The sequence below is a fragment of the Pogona vitticeps genome, chromosome 4, assembly GCF_051106095.1.
Source record: "Pogona vitticeps strain Pit_001003342236 chromosome 4, PviZW2.1, whole genome shotgun sequence".
Taxonomy (NCBI): domain Eukaryota; kingdom Metazoa; phylum Chordata; class Lepidosauria; order Squamata; family Agamidae; genus Pogona; species Pogona vitticeps.
Genome location: NC_135786.1, coordinates 47368766 through 47386107, shown reverse-complemented (window position 1 = coordinate 47386107; position 17342 = coordinate 47368766). Strand labels below are relative to the sequence as shown.

The 17342-nt window shown below is 39.3% G+C and overlaps 1 protein-coding gene across 1 annotated transcript in view; it reads left to right on the top strand.

Annotated features, from left to right (window-relative positions):
- The window catches only part of RASSF5 (Ras association domain family member 5), a 112495-nt gene that overhangs the window by 21656 nt on the left and 73497 nt on the right, over window positions 1–17342 (top strand). Inside the window, exon 2 of the mRNA XM_072997261.2 lies at window positions 17163–17284. Within this exon, the coding sequence (XP_072853362.2) occupies window positions 17163–17284 (122 nt within the window). The remainder of the gene's footprint in view (window positions 1–17162; window positions 17285–17342) is intronic.

The following is a 17342-nucleotide window of genomic DNA, read 5'->3' as shown; positions in this document are numbered from 1 at the left end:
TACTGGATGTTTCCAAGGCGGTAGTCATATCTATTGGTTGCAGTAAAAGCAATAAAGAGTCTTGTCCTACATTAATGACTAACACATTTTAAATGTTTTTAAATTGTTTTTAATTATGGTTTTTAATTTTGATGCAGGTTTAATTGTTTTTTAATATGATACTTATATATGATTTTAAAACTCTGTTTTATAGATTTATCTCTTGTGGGCTGCTTTGGGTCCCCTGTGGGGAGAAAGGCGGCATGTAAATAATATAAGTAAATGAATAAAATAAATAAGCACATTTTATGTAATGGACACTTTTCTGACCTGCAGTCCATTTTTATGGACTGTAACTTCTGCAGTGGAAGAAGTGGGCTAGTGCCAAATAAACCTTGCTAGTCACTCAGGTGCCATAAGGTTATTTTCTGTAATTATTGCATGTTGTCCACTATGCCACCTCAAAGCTTGGTAAAGTTGATTTTTCTTAAGAAAACTCCAAGCATCTTACAAAGCTACATTGGCTGGGGAATTCTGAAAGCTGTAGTCCAAAAGAAAAAAAAACTTTTCCAAGGTCTGCATTGGCTCTGGGTAAATCATCAGACCTGACCATATGTAATCCCATCATTTTGGAATAGTGGGAATTGTAGTCCAATTTAAAAAAAAAACCTTTTCCAAGCTCTGTGCCAGTTTTGGGTTAACAACTAGACCTATCCACATCTAATCATGCCATTTTGTCTCTGTGCTCTGGCAACTTTTATTTTTTTCCCCTCCTGTCTGAAAATATATATATTTAGGCTGGTACAAAGGGAGATACAAGAAAGGAGATCCTGTTATTTGGCTCATGCAACCACTAAGAGTTTGTTATTTTTGTTTGGGTTGAAACTGGCTCTATATCTTCAGCAATGGCCTTTTAATTGTGGTATTACTAGTAGCCCTCAAATTGAAGAATCCATTATTTACCATCCTAAAATAGCTGAATTAATGGTAGTCTTTAAACCAAGATGTGACGGAGCATTAGAGGTGGTGGGTTAAAGATACTGTAAAGAGGCTTTGCAATAACAGAGGTGGCTCCCGGCCTCTCCCTTCGCTGTAGCCTCTTCCGTTTGGTTGCTTTATCTTATCAGACAAAAAGCCCCAGAAATAGAAAGTTTTCCATGAGTTGCAAAGGCAGCCCTGGAAGTTGGTGGACTCTGGTGCATGCTTTTGCGTTTTTGGAATGCGAAAAGAAAAGAAAAACAGGTGAGATAGCTGCGACCAAATGCTGTCTGCAGATGCATATCTCAATTTTGCCACATAAATAAGTTGCAGCAGTGGTACATTTCTTGCTTTCAAAAACATTCTGCATTCGACCAGTGTCTGCCTGCATGTCTTTGCCCAAAGAAGCTATTGATCTTCCATTAGAAGAATGACAGAAGGGGAAGCAGAGCCTGCGGCTTGCTTTGGACTGGTAACAAAGAGAATACGCAAGCTCTTCAGACATTTCCCAAAGTCTAAATCATGGTCAGAGGGTCTTCATTTCCAACTCAAGAGATCCAGCAGGAACGTCTTGCTAGCAAGAGGTAGGTTGTGGTCAGTTCAGCAGATTTATGCATAGATTCTGCTGATGAGTGGAAAAATAAATGATAGCGGTGGCTGATTACATGAATGCGGGGTGGATTATGCCGCTGTCTCTTGTAATGTGTTTAAGAAACTGCTTGATGAATAGCTTTAACATTGTCAAATAATATTTTTGTATGTAACCCATCCCCACGTGCTTTGATTCTGACATTATACATTTATTTTGGAGATACCTGAGGCAGTCCGATCGCTACAAGGCAGCCCAATAATTAATAATGGGAACTTTTCTATTATAGCTGTACAGCGATATTATACTAATATACTGTATGAATGATGGGAGAGTAACATGCACTACATGTAGTAATGCTTTTGTGAGCCACAATAAAAGTATTACTAGGACTGCAGCCTTGTAACAGTAATCTGGTTAAAATGATGGATTTTTAAGTGTAGGACTCTTTCTTAAGGCATCTGTTTTCTAAAATAACACAGAAATACTAGTGCCCTTTTCTCCCTATAAATAGTTTCTTTGTGGAGAAAGGCACCTGAACAGAATGCTACATCCAGTTTTCTGGAGGGTCTAATGATTTGAATCCATAAACTGAAATTTACTCATTCTTTAATTCTTTAAATGGAAGTTGCAATGGCTAGACTAGGAAGTTATAGACGTGGACCAAGTTGTTCTTTTGTTACCTTCCAAATAACTCACTTCTGAAGGAGAATGCATACTTAGGAACTTCAATAAAAGGAGTGGAATAAATCTATACAATTCTGTAGATTTTACGATTATGTAGCTTTACTTTGCAAATATCAATTAAAGACCAGTTCTCCTTCTTCATAAACCTGCTTATTAATGAGCAGTGTAGATGAATAATGGTCAGACCATGATGTTCTTGTGTATGAGTATCCCATGAACTTTATGGAGACGACCTTCAGCTGCTGATTGTGTAAAACAGGAACTGGCACATTTTGTCAAATAGGTCAAGAATGATTTAGCAATCATTTTCCTTGCTCATTTTTACTTTTGAATACAGAAAGAGTTATAGATTTGTAAAAATCAATTGACAGCACAACTAAGACCAGCAGGGTGGCTGTACTCTTGTGGTGGTTTCCAGCTGGTACATTCTACAGTATTATAAAGCCAGTATCATCTGAATTACCAACTAGCTCAGATTGTAGGGTTGTTAGTAAATTTTAAGTCTTTTTTGTGTCTGTAATTGAAATGCAGTCTCTTGTGGCTATGTTGTTTTATATTTAGTTTAAACTTTAATGTTGTGAGAACATAAACTTCTTCTAGATCTTTGACATTCATCCTTAATTGATACATGTTTGATCATAACTATCATTTTGTAGCAAATTAGTTCATTTTGGAAACAGGCCTTCCTCAGATTTCATTTTACAATTTGAGGTTGTAAATTCTGTTGGAGATTTACACTTGTGTAATTATGATTGCCTAATCTGTGGTGATGAAATGCCACTAATTAATGAATTGCCATTCATATTCCTAGTCATGTGCCAAGTGGCATGACTGGCATGCAGCCAAGAAAGTAAGCAGCAACTTGTTAATTAAGAGCAACTTACCTGCCATGATTTATGTGATTACACTTCTCCCAGAGTAAATCCCTAATAAGATTCTGACCAGTAAAGCTTTTTTTTTCTTTTCTCCCTTTGTAAAGGGTTGTGTGTGTAAAGCATTATGGTTCTGTTAGCACTGTTTTACCTATAAAGTATCTCAACAAAGTGATGTGTACTGCATCAGAACAGAATACTTTTTTGTTATTTTTTTCTTTTAGGATAGCCTAGTTTTTAATATTTAAATACTGTATATGATGTCATGAATCTCTGAAAACCATATATTCAAGACACTTGTGATTGATAGGGGCTTCGTTCCACTTTTCAAAAGGTGAGAAAGTTGGACCCATAAACTCTTTAGATTTAAATAAAATGTTTCCTTGTTTTACAATGTATTATGTTACTAAAGATTTCCCTGATAGTATAATAAAGCCATGGGCTGATGGAATGATAGGGATCGTGTGCTGGGCTAAGACACAATCTTAACCAATGTGGGCATTTGTGAAGGCAGGTGGGAGTTACAGTCCAACTTCTGGAAGACCCCATACTGCCCAACTATGAGCTGATCAGTTGACTGATTCTAACTAGAAACAGTGCATTCAGGCTATTTTGTGAAAATTGTTTTTTGTTTGGAAATTGCAATTGAATGTTTGCCTACATGGTATTTCCTTGATGTGCTGCCTTCTACTAGCTGCTTGTGAGCCATGTCATGTGGCTTTGCCCTTAAGCTTCTGCTGAGTTTCCAAAATTAGCTGTCTCAGCACGTTGCTTAGGTGATTAGGGCTCTTCAGAAGGTGACAGTGACCATGGGAGTATTATTCTTAACTCTGTAAAGAAATGCTCGATGGCTGATCGTTGGCAGGTTTGTAACGAAAATACTAGGAGTTTATCGGGATTTGAGGATGGACTTTCACGTTTTTGCTACCCAACGAGGTACAAGCAATCCACTAAAAAGCCCCTCAGGTACTAAAAACATGCACTAAAATTTGTAGATACTAACGGCAAAATGAAGGAACAAAGAAGGACATGCTACAAGCTCTGTTTATTTGGTGTGAAACTATGATGTTGAGATTTACAATACCAATATTAAAGTAGAGGTTACAAGTTTTAATCCCACATCATACAGCTTTTTTTCCGGTTGAGTGTCTCTCCACAGTTAGCAGTTCTAATAATGTCTCAAATGTAATTTAACACATGACTTGCTTTGTCAAAGTTTGCATTTCCCTCACCTGTTACTTATTACTTTTAATGAAAATGGAGAAAAAGAAAATAAGGCAGGAGTTTGCAGGAAGGTGAATGTTAGGTGAGCAACAGGATTAAGAGTATTCAGACAAGAGCACATTAAAGACTAATACATGTAGTATTGCATACTTCTCCAGAGGGTTGAATAATGGTCAGAGTTTCTTTTCATACTGCATTTGTTAATTGGCTCGCCCAATGATAGGATATTTGTGTTATCACTTATCAGCAAAAATAGCCTTGTTAAATGGCGTGTGTCACTAATGAAATTGTCACAGTCAATAATTTGTGCATGTCTTTGCCCACTGATGTCTGTGTCTACAGTTTCACCTCTGTATCTCTTCTGTGTATATCTGAAATTCTGGACAGTATTTCATGTGTCTCATGAAGTGGCCTGAAATATGCAAAGATCATACTGTGATATATCTGTGATTATTTATAGTACTCTACAATAGATTATTTATAGGACTCTGCAATAGCAGATTAAAGGATTGGCTACATGGCTCATTTGTCTAAATCGCATAATGAACCTTGTAAAGTGGTGTGTGAAGATTTGTTTTCAATCTGTGGCTCCCTTCAAATGTGCCGTGGCTGGTAGGAGGCTATATGGCCCCCCTTGAGAATGGCTGGACTCTAAACTTTTAAGCAAAGCTGTGGGTGATCTTTGAAAACCAGATTTGATGCAACCAGGATATAAAGCATTGGTTCATCTTATTTTCTGCACAAGAAAGGAGAAGGAGCATAACAGTGCACATCCACATTTCTCCAAAATGTGCTCTGACCAGTCTGGCAGGGGATGATGAAAATTGTAGTCCAATCCATCTAGAACAGTGGTCCCCAACCTTGGGCCTCCAGATGTTCTTGCACTACAACTCCCAGAAGCCTGCACCACCACCTCTGCTGGCCAGGTTTTCTGGGAGTTGAAGTCCAAGAACATCTGGAGGCCCAAGGTTGGGAACCACTGATCTAGAAGATGCTGGATTGAAGAGAGTTATCTCAGACTATTTCCTGTAACCTAGTCCTGATTGGAGAAACTTCCATCTAATTCCTGCCGGATTTTTGCCCTCCTCAAGCACAACTAAATATTGCCTATAATTTATTTATTTATTTATTTATTTAATTTATATCCCGCCTATCTGGACTATAAGTAATCTATTGTAGAGTACAGTACTATAATGAAAAATGTTGGTAATCTCCTGTGTTCCATTTTGTTTATGGCATATACAGACATTCTACTTCACATTTTTGGTAGCTTTCTAGTGTATATCAAGAATGTCAGTGCTCACTTGCCAGAAAGAAAGATGCTGTGGATGGGTGGAGAATACGTACAGGAGGATTTGCCTGACTGGTTAAATCACATTTTTCAAGGTACAAGCAATACAAGAACACCCTTTGATATGTTTTCATAGTGATGAAGGAATTTCAATTTGCAGATCCTCAGATGCACTCTTCATTATTGTTTCACAGCCCTAATGAAACATATATCTACAATGGTCTTAAAACTACAGTAATTGGGTGAATGCTACAACATCAAGTTAAAACATAAAATAGCATGTAATTTAATTAATCAGCAAATTCTACCCTGCAGAGGGCTCACATTGGAACTACGATGAGCGTTGAAAGCTGCTGGTGGTTTTGAATTGGAAAACAGGCATAATGAAATCACATATCAGAAGAGATATGATCTCAGAAGAGATACTGTACATTATTTTAGGAATAAAGAATACATGCATAGGAAAAATCAAAATGGCCTTTGTAGCTAAGTGAGGCACAATATCAAGCTGAGATGTAAACTAACCACTCAGAAAATGCCAACTTCAGAAAAATTACATATTTGGATTTGCAGAAAACTGTCGCAAACATGCAGGGTTGTTTCTGGTGTGGTGGAAATTACGGAGAAGGCTTTATTTCTCCCTAATTTTGATTCCTTCCTGAATAGATGGAAAAGCATGCACTGCCAGGCTTTAGGAAGGATACTATAGATGGCTCCCATATTTCATGAACTAGTCGTTTGGGATTGTTTGTGCGTTTTACATACAATATAAATGGTAAGAAAAAGGAAGAGACAAGGAAAGGAACCATGTTATTGGTGAATGCTGTAGTTCAGTGGTTCTTAACCTTTTTGAAAGAAACGCCCTCTTGAGCATTGAAGAAGTTATCATCGCCTCCCTCCGCCTGGCAGCGGCATGGTGCCACCGCGGGTGATGATAACTTCCTCAGTGATGGCGGTGGCGCAGTGGCACCACATCTGCTGCCAGCACCAGCTGCTCTAGATCCGGTGGCGCGGGGAGGGGGTGATAACTTCTTCAATGGCGGCAAAGGCATGGTGGCTCCAACGCCCCCTCTCACCCCCTTCTTTTCCTTCGCCCCTGCATCACCCCTTTTCGTTCCATCGCCCCCCTGAAAAACGAAATCGCCCCCTGGGGGGGCGGCATCGCTCAGGTTAAGAACCACTGCTGTAGTTGATGTTAACATGGCACAGAGATAGACTGAATGATTTTCCATCTGCTGTACTAAATCCTTTTTCTGCCATTTTGCAGCCCTCTCTCTCAACGTGATAGCTGCTGATTAGAATGACATAAGTACGGGGATCCACTGTACTGTACCATAAAGAAGGCATTCCACTTTCTTAATCCAGTTTCTTATTTCTTTGCTGTCTAGTGGTCCATACCATTAGGGATAACTTAGAAGAACCTAAGAAGAGCTCCTCTAGATCTGTGGTCCCCAACCTTGGGCCTCCGGATGTTCTTAAATTACAACTCCCAGAAGCCTTCATCACCACCTCTGCTGGCCAGGATTTCTGGGAGTTGAAGTCCAAGAACATCTGGAGGCCCAAGGTTGCGGACCACTGCTCTAGATCAAACCAATGGCCTACCTAAACATCCTGCAGGTGGCATATACCATCATGGCTGGAAGCCATTTATAACCCTGTTTATCTAGTTCCTTTTTAAAGTCTTGCAGGTGACCGTCACTACATCCTGTGGAAGTAACGTATGTAATTGAACTATATGCTTTGTAAAGACCTACATTCTCTTGCCTGAATTTTCTACTATTCAGCTTCATTGGATGACCCTACATTTAAGATTTATGAGTAAGGGAGGAAAATATTTGTTTATCTACTTGTTCCACACTGTAATACTTTTAGATACCTCTAACAGGCCTCTTTCTTCTTTCCTTGATAGAAAATCAAATAGCCATGAACATTGTAACTTTTTCTAATGGAGGGCTTGTTCTAGTCCTTTTCTTGGTTGTTCTTTTCTACTTCTCTAGCTGTACAGTCTGCTTTTTAATGTCTGGTGGGCAGAATTGGACATTACATTCTAAATGTGGTCGCACTATGGATTTTTATAAGGATAGGATTATATTGGTAATGCTGTCAACTTGCATCTCTTCGGTTCATGTACAGTTAGACTACAGTATTAATCTGATTGGGGGTAAATCCTTTTGAGCTCTTTTCAGTCCCTTTTTATTTTTATGAATCTTAATATTTGATATCATCAGTAAACTTTTACATCTCATAGTTTCCTGAGCTTCAGATTACTTAAAGACAAGTTTAAAAGTGCTGGTCCTAATTCAGAATAGAGATGGTCACAAACCATCACTTTGGCAGTTCATGCTGGTTTTGTTTTTTGCTATAACAGGTGTTCAGTGCTTCCCAGTCCTGCCTCCTCTGCTGGACGCCCACTCAGAGGCAGCATCAGGAGGAGGCGGGGCAGGGAAGCCAGGGCACTGCCTGAGTGGGTTGCTGTTGGGGGAGGTGGAACTGGGAAGCACCAAAGAGCTGTTCATCCCAAAAATGAATCAGCATGAACTACTGAACCAGGAGTTTGTGCCTACCTCTAATTCAGAACCTTGAGGGACCATACTTCTTACTTTTCTCCTGGTTGCAACTTGTCCATTTATTCCTCCTCTGTTCTTTTTCTTTATTCAGTTATGAGGCCACATAAGGACCCATCCACTTACTGCTAATTTTATGCAGTTGCATTTGGTGAAGGATACTGTAAAAATCTGTTTGAAAATCCACATATGCATCATCTGTTGGAGCATCCTGTCTACAAGTTTTGTAATATTCTTATTGCTTTAGGGTTATGAAATTAAAACTAATCCAAAAGCCAGTTTTCTTGTTTGAGCAACATAAAATTCTGTGCCTTCAAAATGGGTGACCATCTACTTGCTTATCCTCCAAATCAATGCGCTGTCTCAAATATTCAAATTCCTTTGTTTTAATTTATTTATTTGAGTTCAGTAGGTGAAATACTCAATTTATTTTATTCCAAACCTCACAATTTCAGTTTTGCTTCCCTTTAAACTGGGAAACACTTGAAATGTGGCCCATAATTCCCTGTAGTGCTACCCAACACCTCTTCCTTTGTCTCAAGCTTGTGCAATAATCATGCACTATGAAGTCAATTTTTATGGCAACCTTTTTCAGAGTTTTCTATGTAGAGAATACTTAGAAGTCATTTGCCATTTCCTTCTTCTGGGAACATTCTGGGACTGTGGAGTTTGCCTGAGGCCACGCAGCCTGGCTTCACTTTGTAGAAGGCACAGTGGGGAATCAAACTCCCAACCATAGTCAGATACCTAAACCACTGAGCTATCCAACCAGCAACTTTCTGCAAGGGGGTGGGTGGGGATGGAGACCTATTATAAGGAAGACAGGAGGATGCCTGGCAGCAGAGAACAAAAATAGGACCAAAGAAGCTTTGCACAATCTCTCTTTACTGAGATGCTCAAACAAACCATTGTATTCTGCTTTGTCCTTGTTGCAGTGCTTAAACTGATGTACTGCAGCCAAAACTCTGCTCACCACCCAGGGTTCAATCACAAGTAGCCGGTTCGGGGTTCACTCAGCCTTCTGTCCTTCCAAGGTCAGTAAACTGAGTACCTAGCATACAATCCATAGCCTGCGTAATTAAATTGAAATCACTCAGGGAGTGTTTTAAGTGCTGTAGGGCAGTACATAAGCAGAACACTGCTTTTTTGCTTTTGTTTTCTGTAGTGAAATAGAGCTTTTCAAAGCATCGCATAAGAGATCTTCTGAAGAATGCCTGTGCATCTATACACAGTCCACATTTTGTTCAGGGTGTTAAAATTTGGCAGATGTCTCAACCGTGGTGCTTCACTTTGAGATGGTCATGGCCACCCAATTCTTAAGCAATTAAAATTTTATAAAACTACAGGCATCTGCACTGCACTTTACCTGTGGGGCAGTGATGCTCTGAGCACTTCTCATTGCCAACCACCTATTTACAAGCTGGTCTGCATTTCTACACGTCTTTATTGAACAGCAGGTTATATCTCATAGGCCAACTCATCAATCACTTCAAGATTAGCCTGTTAAGAACCTGAACACAACCATAACGAGACCACAGTCTAGTGAGCAGCATAGCTTTGCATGCGAGGGAGGGCTTTTGATTGAAATAAGTCCTTTCTTCTGTTGGGTTAGTCATGTCAGCAGTTCATTTTGCAACATGGTGTTTATGGTGAATGTAGTGGAGCCAATAATACATGCCCTACTTAATATATGCTTAGAAAAAGCATCAAATCATTTTGCTTATGAACATTGTTTAGGATAAAGTCTTTCCCCAATCCATACTATTTTTTGTTATAAACTAACTCCTTACTACAGCAGGACAAATAATTCATAAAACAATCCATCCTAGTCATCCCAGCATGCCCTTTGTGGCATCAGGTGGGAAGTGTACTGTGAGTTTTCCAGAATGCTGGAGCATCCTTTTTTAAAACAAAAAACAAACCCATCAGTTTTAACCCAAAGGTTAGCATAACCATTACTGCATTTAGTGTTTCCTTCCTTCCTTTATTTCACATTTTCTTCATTTAAATGAAGGATCATGCTATGCTTGCTCAGTGGCATATTTAAACAAAGTTGCCCTAAACAGAAGTATGATAAGCATCTCATGCTAGATGAATGTTAAATGATAAATTAGCTACTCTTCTCTAGAGGATGCTAATGCTTTTGCCCTGCAGGGTTTTGGCATCTATGCCTCACATTTATTTCTTGAACTGGTTGCTTTAGGTAGCTGCACAGATTTTCAGGAAAAAAAGTGTGTGGTTTTCCTTCCTCACTTATGAGGAATTTTCTGGTGCCATGTTGGGTTGCTGGTTTCAGAGATGTTTAATGCCCATTCTGCTTTTGGTCCTCATTTGAAAAATTAATAGAACTAAATATAACATTCTGCAGTGGTCTGCCCCAAGCCATTCTAAAATATATGTGTGTGTGCTGTCATCACCATCTATCGTGTATTTAGGGCAATATTCAGGGGTGGTCCTTGAAGAAAGCAAATAATAAATTGTGTCAGACTACAAACTTCTGTTTTCTAGATATTTGTCATGTTTGCATGTCACACAAAGCTGTGCTTTAGGACAGCCACAGTTTGTTTCTTTAGGCACAAATGGTTGCACAGAAGACCAAACAAACCACTGTTTTCCCCAGCTGCGGTATTGGTCTGCTCCTCTCCCACTTGTTTTGTTGTCTCCTGTTTTGGGATGAGCATGTAGTGATGTGCTTTGGTTCTGCATTTAGCTGGGGATAATTCATTAAATCAACTGCAGTTTGTAAGCAAGCAACAAACCAAGATTTCTGATTGTAGCTTTCACCTGGCTAAGAAACCATGGTTTGTTTGAATGGGTGTATTTGAAAGCAATAATAAACTAGAATTAAAAAAAAACCACAACCTAACTTGATGTTACATGTGAACCTAGGCGTCTCTTTTCCCAAATCAGGCATCCACTGGCAAGGAAAAGCCATTACTTGTCTATATCCCTGGGAGGAGATACCTAAGGTGTATGAACTTACTAACAGCAAGTATAATTTCAATCAAGTAGACTTTGATTTACAACAACCCTTCTCAGGGTTTTGGAGGCATGGAGTAATTAGAAGTGGTTTATCATTCCCTTCTTCTGAAGGTGCTCTGAGACAATGAGACCACCTAGTTTGGCTCTTCTCCTACAAGCACAGTGGAGAATCCAGCTCCTGACCTCTGGCTCTGCATCCAAGTATGCAACTCACTGAACTCTCCAGCCAGAACTCATTGGTTGGGTAGAAACCTTCCCATTCAAGAGGCCACAGGTCAGCTCCCTAGACACAGATGGCTGTTGGGGGAAGAGGGGGATTCCCCCCCTCTGATGTGTAGGGGAGTTTTTGACAAATGACCTAAAAACAGTGCATGATAAAATAATTAAAGCACCTGCTCAGAGATCAAGCAAGAAACAGAGTACAATTGAGAGCAAAGTATAAGGGTCACTATTTGTTTGGACAGCATACTTAATTATTCCACCCTGAAAGTCCATCACAATAAAATGGCCTTTTTCAGAAACACCATGAAACAGGGATTGGGTGGTCCATCTGAAGATAAAGAGCTATGAGACACAGCATGGAATTAAGAAGACAGTTGCTGGGGTAGTCATGATCATTTAAATCTGGAATTATGATGCTTACCATAAAAAGGAGGCTAGGTATCCATCAGATTAAGCCAACCTTGGCTACACAGTTATAGCATTTTTATATTAGAGGGATTATTGGCATGAGAGAATCTGAATAATTTTTTCAAATTACCTTATTAATTTACAAAGTGCTACTCAAAGGATGTTTTTAAGTGGAAAGTGAAGCTTGCATGTTTCATTCTTCTGTGGATGTGATCGCCTGTCTCCCAAATCCTTACAAAATATAGCCATTCTCCCACGTGCTAGCTCAGAGGTAGCTCTTGTAAGCATCTGTTTCCTGGTGTTGTTGAGTTCCAATCCACACAACCTCCTTTCTGTATCTAATAAGATTTTTCTTTTCTTTGAAAGATGGCTTGTTAACACCTGCTGGCAACGCAAGAGCTGTCCTCCGGAGCTGGAGATCTACTTGTTACTGCTCACATCCTCCATATTGTTTATGAAATAATTTATAAAATGTTCATGGAGGGGAGTCTCGAAAAACTAGGTTTTTCTTTGGTTCTGTAGCATCGCAGCTGTATGCTTTGCAGTCTGAGAGCTCATATGCATTTCTGAGAACAGTTCAATAGGAATGTTGGTTAATTACTGTCTCTTGCTTTTGAAGCTCCCCCCATATATTATTTTTCTACATTATGCAGATTCACTACAGAAGTAGATGCCAAGCACAATAAACATTTTGTGTTCCAGAAGATATCTGAATGTTGAATATATATGTATGATTCCCCTGCTCGATTCCCCTTCAGGTTTTGTGCCTTGTAAAGATTCAGAGACGTCTGTGCAATTTGGCTGAATTGAAAAGGAGAAAATGCATACAACAGTTAAATATTACAAATGGCCATTTTAATTTTATGGATATTTGGAGGTGGTTTGGAGTGGCAAAAATACTTGGGAGAGAATCAGTCAGATTTGGGTCGTGTTGGTTCCTTATCAAAGGCTCCTTCAGTGTCCTGACAGTCCAGTCCACATTTGCTTTAGATTTCAATTCCTTTGAATTTGTTGGGATTCATTACGAGATAAATATCTATGGATGAGACTTCAGGGGTGGTGGTGGTGTGTGTGTGACTGGGGCAGGAGCGGGAGAGAGAAAGAGAATAAGCAGGTGTGTACCACATAGGTATAAAGAGAATATGGCTGGAGGAGAGCAATGTGGAGCTTAATATTCTGTATCACAAAGATGTAGAGCCCTGTGCGTGCCATTGCTTGCCTTCTGATTGGCCATGGATGCTTTCTCTTTTTCCTGTTTCACTAATGTCATATGCAGCATTGCTGATCTGCCAAGAACAGTATGATGGAGCACCACAGGCTTGGGCAGTCTACCAAGACATTAAATGTTGCTAAGCATTTTGTAGACCTGGTGCTCTTTGCATGGAATCCAATTCCTGTGTGGAATTTCCTTGTAGGCAGTTTGTAAAAGAACCCAGCCTGTGGATCAGGCAAGGTACATTTTTGTCATGTCTCATTTCACTTTTTGTTTCCATGCTGATCCAGATTAATTTTTGTACTACTCCTTTTCCGCCGCTTCCCCAATTAAACTGATTTAATTCCTTGTTTGATTGTGTTAGAAAGAGATAAAGAAAGAAGGAGATGACGAAGGCAAACTATGCAAAAATGAAAAATGGAAAACAACAAAACCTCTTAATTTTCAGTGGTAAAAAGGGCATCTGTTGATTTTATTGCACTGTGGAGAACCTGTTTTTACCATGTTTAGGGTTTAGTTTATTTTGAGTAAACAAGAGAAGCCAGAGTGCAGGTATCTGATGGGGTACAGAAGCAGCATATTATGTCCTTCTTAGCCACAAAAGGGAACGTGATCACTACTTTATGTCATGGGACAGAGTACTGTGATGTGAGTTTTTGTCTAAGTGTATGCTTACATATTTGTTGTTTTAAATATAAACTATTTTATTTAACTAAAACAACATTGTATCATGGATTTCTTTTTCTCCTGCAGTAAACACATATTTAACAGACACAGAGTTTTCATTGTTTTTAAAAAACAACCAGTTAAACATTTAAGCTTGAGATACTTTGAGCTAATTTTTTTCCTTTTTTAAAAATTTCAAAACATAAATGATGTGATGACATGTAACAAAGTATGTTGTGACCCCCCCCCTCTGTGTGTGTGTGTGTGTAACCATCTTAGGTGAGAAGCATTACAAAAGAACCTGTTCTTAAATAGTGTGGGCACAGTAGTCTGGCAGATTTTATATTACCTACAGCAGGAACATTAAAGAATTACTACTTCTCTCTCTCTCTCTCTCTCTCTCTCTCTCTCTCTCTCTCTCTCTCTCTCAAGTTATCACTTGTGCCTAAGAGGAATTGCCTGCTATTCCCAAGAAAGTAGTGTTTAATGGCCTGCATATATTGCGGCCAGCTGCCTTTTACATTTTCATTTTTAATTACAGTGCTTTGCAGACTTTTGGGTTTATTGATTTTTTTTACCTCTTTCCCTCCCTTCCTAAGAATGCATTCCAAGTACTTTAGTCTATGAGCCATTGCCTAGCAGAGGCTCTTAGCATAAATGGAATAATGTTTTATTTCTGCAGTCATGAATTTTGATGACATTGGGAAGGCAGCTGAGGCCCTGGGCATTATAATAGTTCCTGCTGTGTCTAAGCGTGGAAGCTGTGATGGACTTAGAATCCTGTTGCGGCTTGTATGTTAGGCATACAGCTCAGTTCATGGAAAGAACTGTGTATTGTCTCCTGTTAGTGCAATATAGCTTCTTAAGTTTATACAGTACTGTTTTGTTCCTGAGCAATTAATATGAAAATGAAATGGCGAACACAGATCAGTTGCTGTAGCGTCTTAGGAGAATACATTTTCAACTTCTGTGGAGGTGTGAAGAACACAGTTTCTTCAGGTGGTGAAATGTGTCTATAACAGTGCATGATTTTCCTCATAACTTGCATTTAGCATGCAATCTTTGTTTTGCAATTGGTCATTGGAAGTTAAACACAAGCATAATTTGCAAGTCTGGTTTGAAGTCATCCCATAGTGGCAGGATAAATGGGATATGTAATTGGTTAATCACTGGGAATATATATTCTTCTTTTGTTTGATAATGACTTCGTTTGTTTACTGAAGGCTAGTTCAACTGAGAGTTTCTACATATCATGGCTATTGACGGTGAGGGTATTTTGTCCTTCATAGTAATAGCATATCATTGAGAGCAACTATAGCATAGTAGTGTTGCACAAGACTGAGGAAACCTGGTCTCGCACAACATCCTTAAACTTGCTGGATGATCTTGGACCAGTTCTTATTTCCCAATCTAATCTATCTCAAGAAGATTATAGCAATGGTACAGATGGGGTACACAGTCATATGTGATGCTTTGAGAACCTTGGAATAAGAATGATATATAAATGTAGTAAATAAAACCAAATATTTGTACTGGACTCAATACTCAACATAATACTTTATTCAATGTTAGGACTTCCCACGAGGGAGTTCTGGGAATTATGCTTCTGTGGGAATTCTAACAGAAAATGCAAACACTCATATTAATGAAATATAACAGATTAGTGTCTCTATGATGGGAAGCTGATTTCAGATCAATAATGTACAACAAAAACAAAACTTTGCCCGGAGAGCAGAATAAAGATACTTTTTTTTCTTAGTACAGTTCAGAGCAAACACAGAACCTGGCTATTAATAAATTGTTTCTTAAGAAGTTTCTTAAGGCAGTAGTCACACAAAATTTTCTATGCCTTTAGAATTGTGACTTTAGGAAAAAGAAATAAGGTCTGTTTTCGTGCTGAGCTGGAGGGCAATGTTTGGCCTGTGCAATGTGAACGGATAGAAGTTTATTGCTTTATTCACCATCTCTGTTTATTGGGCTGTGGGATCTGATAACCAGTTTTGTGAGACACCTTATAGAGAAGCTATATTCCAGTGGGGGTTGTCAAGGGATGCATATATTTTGAAGGTAGTTATACATTCCTGCATACACAGTGATCGAGTGCTTGTGAATGAAGCCCAGTAGATGTCTAAAGTGGTGTCAGCCATTTTAAACATTTTTTACAGCAGTCACACAGCGGTCATGCAATGGACATGTATACAGTGGAATACTAATATAATCCAGCTGCTATGAAAAGCATAGGGGTAAGCAACCTGGTACCACATGAGTGAAGTAATAGGATTGGGAATAGTAGTGATGGAGGAGGAAGTAGTGATTCTTATCTTTTGATGGAGGAGGAAGTAGTGATTCTTATCTTTGTCAACAGCAGCAGCAGCTGTCAAGTTCTTTATGAGACACAGTGACCCTCCCAGGATTTTATAGGTATAGAGTGCTCGTGCATCATTTACAAGTCACTCCTTGTGGTGTTATGGGACTTTCCAGTTTACTCAAGATCCCAAATGGGGCAAGACATGCAATCCAATCAAGTGTACATGCTCTGAGTCAGTGGTTCTTAACCGGGGTAACCCAGGTCTTCTTGGACTACAATTCCCAGGGAATTACTGAAAGTTGGGAACCACTTACAGTACGGTGGAGATTCAAACGTTTGATCCCTGTCTTCAGAGAGAGGTGTTCCTACCCTCAGACTTACACCAGTTCTTAGACTGGATTGCAACTCGTATAAACCTGAGCCAGAATGGTCAGCACTCAGGGATTATGGGAGTTGTCGTTCAGAACATTTGGAGACCGCCAGGTTGTCTGCCCATGGTGTACCTGTACATCTTGAATTATCACGGCTTGGTCAGTCATTCAGTTTCTGTAAGGACATCGCCTCTGGGGTATATCTGCATGTTAATTCCAGTGAGATGACTATAAGGAAGGAGATGATTACTTAATATCTTGGCAATTATAATTCACATGATTGGACAGTTATTTTACTAGCATAACACATGTATAACTGTTGCAGCTTTGTCCATGCTTCCGGGGGGGGGGGGAGACAGGAAAACAGCAATGTATTTTCTTCTTTAGCTATCATTATTCAGTGGTTTGAAAAGATCAGAATGTTAATGAGGATTATTTGATGCTGACTGAAGCACCATAAGGCCAGGAAATTGAAAGGCTGATGTTTTAACAAACTTGCTTTGTGATCAGGAAGGGTGGTGTGCAACATCACAAACTGTGCTTGCTTACAACTTACCTTCCATGTCCTGATATTTTGCCTTTTAGGCCCAAATCCAGATAGTGAGGAAAAGAGGGCCAGCAAACATGCCCCATTTTGTCCTGGATCTGCATTGCCTTGTTGAAATTGGAGCCTTACTTCATTGTAACAAACCGTAGAATGTCTCTGTCATTGCAATATTCTGAGCTACAAAAGGTCATACTGGAAAAACCTAGTATTTTTTATGCAGCCCATGCCGTAATGTTGCTTCCATATTTGCTTCTTCCCCAGACTGCAAGTACACATGCCATCAAGAATGCAGAAGCCTCATTCAACTGGATTGCAGCCAACAGGAAGGACAGAACCGCAGCAAACCTTCCCCAGAAAACACATTAACACAGAGCTACAACCAGGTATGAATAATAGTATCCTCATCTTGTCCAGAGAGAAGGATAGGACTGTGGAGTTTCT